We start from the raw sequence: 8300 nt of genomic DNA on the forward strand, positions 1-8300 counted from the left end.
GTTGTATGAGGGCAGGTTGTAGGAGGATAGGTTGTATGAGGGCAGGTTGTAGGAGGACAGGTTGTATGAGGGCAGTTTGTAGGAGGACAGGTTGTAGGAGAACAGGTTATAGGAGGACATGTTGTAGGAGGACAGGTTGTAGGAGGACAGGTTGTAGGAGGACAGGTTGTAGGAGGACAGGTTGTAGGAGGACAGGTTGTAGGAGGACAGGTTGTATGAGGGCAGGTTGTAGGAGGACAGGTTGTAGGAGGCCTTGTTGTATGAGGGCAGGTTGTAGGAGGATAGGTTGTAGGAGGACAGGTTGTAGGAGGACAGGTTGTAGGAGGACAGGTTGTAGGAGGACAGGTTGTAAGAGGGCAGGTTGTAGGAGGACAGGTTGTATGAGGGCAGGTTGTAGGACTGGTTGTATGAGGGCAGGTTGTAGGAGGACAGGTTGTATGAGGGCAGGTTGTAGGAGGACAGGTTGTATGAGGGCAGGTTGTAGGAGGACAGGTTGTATAAGGGCAGGTTGTAGGAGGACAGGTTGTAGGAGAACAGGTTATAGGAAGACAGGTTGTAGGAGGACAGGTTATAGGAGGGCAGGTTGTAGGAGGACAGGTTGTAGGAGAACAGGTTATAGGAAGACAGGTTATAGGAGGACAGGTTGTAGGAGGACAGGTTGTAGGAGAACAGGTTATAGGAAGACAGGTTGTAGGAGGACTGGTTGTATGAGGACAGGTTGTAGGATGACAGGTTGTAGGATGACAGGTTATAGGAGGACAGGTTATAGGAGGACAGGTTGTGGTCAACACTAACACCTAAAATATATAAGCCATAACTAAATGATATTCCCTTTCTGTCTGAAGGGACTCACCCGTCCTGCTAATAGGCATTCACTTTTCACTGAAGCATTCACTTGACCTGCCCCTTCCTCCTACAGGACCCCAACGTCAAGAAACTGTTGTACTAAAGTGCCCTTATCCTAACCTACCAGAGGACCCAAAACAGAAAACGGGGACAGTATGTCAATTTCGCGAGCCGCTACCGTTTTCTAGTACGTCAATTATGGGCCTTAGGTGTAGTATACGTCAAAATGCGACGTTCTATTAGGAGGACAAGTTACACTTATCACGGGCCACTTTAGCTTTATCATAAATATAAACAATAGTGAAATAAAATTCCAAAGACCGATGACAATTTTAAATAATATTGTAGTAAGTCCAAAGAATATAAATACATCTGTTGTAAGTATTAAGAATACAACAAAGCAATGTAGTAAGCCCTGGAAATACAATCAACAACTGCCATCAGATAAAGCAGGGGAAACTCAAGCCTAATACGTGCTATTAGTCAGGAATTACCGTCACAAAGAGACAACTCGTTCACAAACATTCCAAATTGTGTTGACATCAAATCCTTGTTAATGAGCCGTGTGCTCAAAGAGGTTTACATCCTGGCTCGCCCCTGAATCTCTGAACGTAAACCGCACAGGCTATTCACATTTCTATGGTTCCATGGTGGGTCTAGTCTACAGTAGCTGTCTTTAACATTGCTACCATAAACAGGTACCTTAGCGTCACACAGCTGGCTCTTGACACACACACTGTGTAACCTTTCATATAGTCTACGGGAGCTGGCAGCTATGTATCCTCTCCACAAACGAGACTATGTATTCACCCTACAAACGAGACTATGTATTCACCCCACAAACGAGACTATGTATTCACCCCACAAACGAGACTATGTATTCACCCCACAAACGAGACTATGTATTCACCCTACAAACGAGACTATGTATTCACCCCACAAACGAGACTATGTATTCACCCTACAAACGAGACTATGTATTCACCCTACAAACGAGACTATGTATTCACCCTACAAACGAGACTATGTATTCACCCTACAAACGAGACTATGTATTCACCCCACAAACGAGACTATGTATTCACCCTACAAACGAGACTATGTATTCACCCTACAAACGAGACTATGTATTCACCCTACAAACGAGACTATGTATTCACCCCACAAACGAGACTATGTATTCACCCTACAAACGAGACTATGTATTCACCCTACAAACGAGACTATGTATTCACCCCACAAACGAGACTATGTATTCACCCTACAAACGAGACTATGTATTCACCCTACAAACGAGACTATGTATTCACCCCACAAACGAGACTATGTATTCACCCTACAAACGAGACTATGTATTCACCCCACAAACGAGACTATGTATTCACCCTACAAACGAGACTGTACATTCCCCACAAACTAGACTCTTCTATTTTGCGGTCACCTGTAGAAGCAGATCAAATGTGACCTTTTATGTCTAAAACCAAATTGATTGTTGGTTAGGAAGAAGTGTTTGTCAATTAATTAATTAACTACTCCCTCAACAAGAATACTTTTAAAGCTCTCCCCAACGACTGAGAGCAAGGATGGTAGCCTATAATGTTCTACTAATGTCTTGCTTTCCTTTTTGTAAACATCTTTCAGATTAGTTGATATAATTGGTGATTAATTCAGCCTTGGAAGAGAGCTGCAAGTGGAAGTGACCATCATTGCCGGAAGTAAGTATTTACTTAAGGAACTTTAGTAAAGAACTTGAAGAAAACGTACTTACTTTTAAGAAAGCAGACTTACAAAGTCTGGTCTTAGGACCTTGCTAATATTTATTTCGAGTAGAACATAAAATACTTTCCCTTTTGTAATATTACAAGAAGATAGGGGAGAATTTTAGCATAAAAGCTCACACGTACGTATTTGTGAAATTTATGTAAAAATAAATACATACACAAGTGTGGGTTTATATTGCATGTTATTATGTCTGGGAGAAGACATTGCTATTACTTAATGTAGTTCACTTATTATGCACCCCATACCCATTTTGTTGGCGGTAGTGGAAAGGGTTAACGAGACACATAACGGGCTCAGGGAGTGAACTACACAATTCATTTAGCCAAGTAAGTTACAATCATGATGAGCTAGTTACAAAATTCAATCCACATCGTCACATCATCAATGGGCTCGATAATGACTAAATTAAACAACTGACATATGTGGAGAGCTAGTGTCACAATTGATATGTTTATCCTGCACACCGCCCCCTATCCAGTGGGCAGCGGTGGATAAGTTACAGTCACTTAGTTACTACCTACAGTTAGCAAACTGGAGATATTTGGCCAAAACTTATGGCAGCAGATCATTTTGCAGCGACTATAGAAGGGAGAATTTATATGAAAATAGAAACACTTGGAGAGATCAGGCTAACTCAGTAACTTGCATCTTGTTCACGAAATGCGTAGAAGTTTTATAGAGATGGAATCGAGAGCTCTCAGAATCCAGACAAGAATGGAGGCACACACAGCCAGAGAGTCATTAAAACGTCAAGAGACCATAAAATACACCACTCCCCCTTCCTTACCACATTTCTACACCTTCTTTCTACCCTCATTTTTCCATCAGTTCCTCTAAACTCATCTCTCCTTAAACACGTCTTTGTTCTCCTATCATCAATACTTCTTTTTTATGATCATTAAATCATATACTTGTTTGGCGATCAGCACGAACATGCCATGGTCGTAGTAACCCTCCAGAGGCTGATAGGATCCAAGCCGAACACAGAGAATCCTGCCTCTCACCAACCCATACACATCCCTCTCTCCTACCCTCCCCCTCTCACCCAGCTCCTTTTTTCTACCCACCCTCTGTCCCCTAGCCCTACCGTAATTGGTTGCTCCCCCTGGTACCTCTATCCACACCCCTGGCATAAATAACCTGAGCTACTATATCCTTTAGAAATTTATCTAATTGTCCCAATAAACATACCTGTACGTTGGTTGAGTACGACCTCACTTCCGTCAGTCACTTACGTGCTAACATCGGACGTGAGAAGTGAAAATATTAGTTGTTTGGTAAGTACTGAACGGTACTCTCTTTCTCACCTAGGGAGCCGGTGGCTGAGCGGACAGACCACTGGACGCGTGCTCCTGTGGTCCCGGGTTCGATCCCGGGTGCCGGCGAGAAACAATGGGCAGAGTTTCTTTCACCCTGATGCCCCTGTTACCTAGCAGTAAATAGGTACGTGGGAGTTAGTCAGCTGTCACGGGCAGCTTCATGGGGGTGGAGGCCTGGTTGAGGACCGGGCCGCGGGGACACTAAAGCCCCGAAAGATAACGTCGCCTTCCCACCGGCCTAAAGTAGTTTCTCTCTTGTTGATTTAAATTTAAATTTTTAAATTTTGTCCTGAGGTCCAGTTTATTGGGAAGTGCCACTCATCCTGTGAGTGGACACACCGCCATCTTGTGGTTATCTTGAGATGATTTCGGGGCTTAGCGTCCCCGCGGCCCGGTCCTCGACCAAGCCTCCTTTTTGTTACACACCCCCAGGAAGCAGCCCGTAGCAGCTGTCTAACTCCCAGGTATCTATTTACTGCTAAGTAACATGGGCATCAGGATGAAAGAAACTTTTTGCCCATTTGTCTCCAACTCCACTGGGGATCGAACCCGGAACCTCAGGACTACGAATCTGAAGCACTGTCCTCTCAGCTGTCAGGCGCCACGCTTGTAGCAGCATGTACCATCCCCCCCCTCCCCCTCAATAGGAAGAAAACCTACTGGGTTGTTCATCCTGTCACTTGTACCCAGACACAGCTGGGACTTAACTGTCTCAAGTGAACAGCTTATCAAACAAGAAGATTAACATTTGTAAACCCATAAGTACTTACTTTATTTTGCGGGTGCAAATGGGGGAATCTATTAAGAACAGTATCTATATTTGACAAATAGTATTTTCCTAACTCAAACAATGTGGGGTTTATTATTCTACACATATTCCTAATGACTCTTTGATGTTCACATTTTCTCAGGTAGTGGTCAAGGCAGTGTCCGTCACTCTCACCGCAGATTATGCAACTCTTCTACTACACTGTTCTTTCCAATCCGAATCTCCATGGATATTTGTGTTCAAGACAGATTCTTGCTATCACTGAGTGTCTTCCGCGGCCACCTCCTCTTCGCCCATAATGATTGGGATTGCCAGCTGCAACCATGTTGTACCATCGTACAGTTTCACTGATTTTTCTTCTATCCTCCTTTCCTCAGTAACCTTGTCGCAGTGATATTGCCTGATGATAAAATTTGTAGAAGAGTCTTGGGTATGAAGTATTCAATATTGTCTTCTTCAGCGCCTTCAGCAGCCAGCACATCTGCTCGTTCATTTCCACAGATTCCAACATGGGAGAGGATCCACAGAAATTTGACGACTTCCTTGATTTGTTAGTACCCTCACAGCTCTTAATTTCAGCGACTATCGCAAGATTTTCTGCCCGATTTTTACTAAGACTTTGTAACACTGCTTTTGAATCAGTGCAGATCACTGCACGATTAACGTTTCGTTCAAGGAATCTTAACGCCATAGCAATAGTAGTTAGCTCCGATTGCGTTGTAGAGGCAACGAATGACTCCGACATAAGGGAAATCAGTTTTGAAGCCCCCGTGGGAATGAGCGATCGCAGTGTACTGATGTTTGAGTATCTGGTCGAAGAAGTGTTAATATACCCAAAGAAGGGCACAGAAAACAAATGGCTAGCATTCCGAAAGGAAACTATGAGGAGATAAGAGAATTCCTACAAATATTATTTGGGAAACAGAGCTCAGGGGAAAGACTACACAAGGCATGATGGACTACTTCACACAGAAGTGTAAGGAGGCAACAGACAAGTTCGTCCCAGTCCAAACGGAAAACAATTAAATGCAGACGAGAAACCCGTGGTTTAATCAGAGATGTAAGCTAGCAAAGCAACTAAGTACAAGGGCGTGGAGAAACTATAGAATCAATAGGACACAAGTGAGCAGAAAAAAGGTACCAGAGCGACAGGAATGAATTCGTCAGGGTGAGAAGAGAGGCAGAAAGACAATATGAAAATGACATAGCATGCAAGGCAAAGAATCAGCCTAAATTGTTGCACAGCCACATCAGGAGAAAAAACAACAGTGAAGGAACAGGTAATGAAACTGAGGATAGGGGCAGTCAAACTCACTACAAACGACAAGAAAGTGTGCAAAGAACTTAATTAGAAATTCCAGAAGGTCTTCACAGTTGAGAAAGGCGAAGTCCCAGAGATAGGAGAGCGAATATCTAATCAATCTCCACTAGTTGAGTTTGTGATTACTAGTGGGGAGGTGAGGAAGCATCTGCTAGAGTTGGAAGTGACATAGGATATAGGCCCGATGGAACCTCACCTTGGATACTGAAGGAAGGAGCAGAAGCTCTGTGCCAGCCACTCGCCATGATGTATAACAAATCACTTGTAACAGGTGAACTGGCAAAAATTTGGAAGACAGCTAATGTAGTCCCGATATTCAAAAAGGGTGACAAACGTGAGGCACTGAACTACAGGCAAATGTCACTAACTTGCATGGCATGCAAGGTGACAAGAAGATTGTGCGAAAAAAGTTAGTGGAACATCAGGAGCGGAAGAACTTTCTATCACAACATCAGCATGGGTTCAGGGATGACAGATCATCCCTCACAGGATTGATTGAATTCTGTGACCAGGCAAGAAAGAGAGGGGTGGGCAGACTGCATATTTTTGGATTGCCAGAAAGCCTTTGACACAGTACCACATAAGAGACTAGTGCACAAACTGGAGATGCAAGGATGAGTGAAAGGGAAGGTACTCCACTGGATAAGTGAGTACCTAAGCAGCAGAAGACAGCGAGTCACTGTGAGGGGGTGAGGTCTCTGAGTGCCGAGGCGTCACCAGGGGAGTCACTCGGGAATCAGTTCTTGGACCTATTCTGTACCTGATATATGTAAATGATCTTCCAGAGGGAATAGACTCGTTCCTCTCGATGTTTGCTGATGATGCAAAAATTATAAGAAGGATTAAGACAGAGAAAGATAGTATGAGGCTATAGGATGACTTAAACAAACTGAAGGAATGGTCAAACAAATGGCTAATAAATTTCAACCCAAGTAAATGTAAGGTAAAGAAACTAGGGGAGGAAATACGAGGCCAGACACTGGATACCGAATGGGAGATGAAGTCCTTTACAAAACGAACAGAGAAAAAGATCTGGGAGCTGAAATCACTCCAAACCTGTCTCCTGAAGCCCACATCAAAATAATACCATCGGCGGCGTATGCGAGACTGGCTAATATCAGGACTACCTTCAGAAACATGTGTAAGGAATCCTTCATAACCTTGCGTACCACTCATGTAAGACCAATTCTGGAGTATGTGGCCCCAGCATGGAGCCCGTACCTTGTAGAGCACAAGACGAAGATTGAAAAAGTTCAGAGGTATGCCACTAGGCAAGTCCTAGTACTAAGAGGCATGAGTTATGAAGAAAGGCTGAGGGAGCTGCACCTCACGTCTCTGGAAGACAGGAATTCACAGGAAGACATGATCACCACACACAAAACTCTCAGGGGAATTGACGGGTAGACCAGGATGGATTATTTAACACGGATCGTTCACGAACAAGGGGACAAAGGTGGAAGCTGAGTACCCAAATGAGCCACAGAGACATTTGAAAGAACTTTTTCAGTGTCAGAGTAATAAAGAAATGGAATGCACTAGGAAGTGATGTGGTGGAGGCTGACTCCATACACAGTTTCAAATGTAGATATGATACAGCTCGAGAAGCTCAGGAATCTGTACACCTGAGGAATTCCTAAATCTCAGGAATCTGATTGACGGTTGAGAGGCGGGACTAAAGAGCCAGAGCTCGACCCCCCGCAATCATAAGTAGGTGAGTACACACACACACGCACACCAGCCCCTGTTAATCCAATATATAACTTAATAAAAACCATAAAATATGAATACAAAGTAAATTACAACAATAATAAACATAACATTCCTATTGATAAACATTATATGTGGGGCTGCAGTAAAATTTTATAGTACTATTCATATTAATATTAAAACCATTAATCACGAGCAACGTTTCAGGCAAATGTTATAAACCCACTTGAAAATTAACGTATATTATTTAAATTATTTTCATTAGGCTTTACAAAATAAATCACTCAGAATATTGCTGCACTGGAAACAGTAAATTATTAAAGCACCATCTTTTGCACGCTCCTCAGTGCTTTATCATTTTAATTATATGATATAAATACATTTTATAAGCATATTGTGACACTTTCAGACTGGGAGTAAATGCATAGAAATAATTATATAAGAACATTAAATAGCAATGTGAGATTTTTTCCTCTAAAAAAAATTATCCCTGATGTAACTACATTAAAAAACATTCCACTTAATTCAGATACATTAACAATATTTGATTGTAAAT

At 42.8% G+C, this 8300-nt stretch overlaps 1 protein-coding gene across 1 annotated transcript; it reads left to right on the plus strand.

The window, feature by feature from the left end:
* Positions 1-7027: 7027 nt before the first annotated feature.
* LOC138359466 (uncharacterized) lies at positions 7028-7441 on the plus strand. The gene has a single exon (XM_069318682.1). It carries the CDS (start codon positions 7028-7030, stop codon positions 7439-7441), a length of 414 nt encoding a protein of 137 aa, XP_069174783.1.
* Positions 7442-8300: the final 859 nt, after the last annotated feature.

Source organism: Procambarus clarkii, chromosome 8, assembly GCF_040958095.1.
Source record: "Procambarus clarkii isolate CNS0578487 chromosome 8, FALCON_Pclarkii_2.0, whole genome shotgun sequence".
Lineage (NCBI taxonomy): Eukaryota > Metazoa > Arthropoda > Malacostraca > Decapoda > Cambaridae > Procambarus > Procambarus clarkii.

Excerpts from the sequence above, each read along its gene's own strand:
- LOC138359466 (XM_069318682.1), top strand. The coding sequence starts at position 7,028 with ATGGGAGATGAAGTCCTTTACAAAACGAACAGAGAAAAAGATCTGGGA.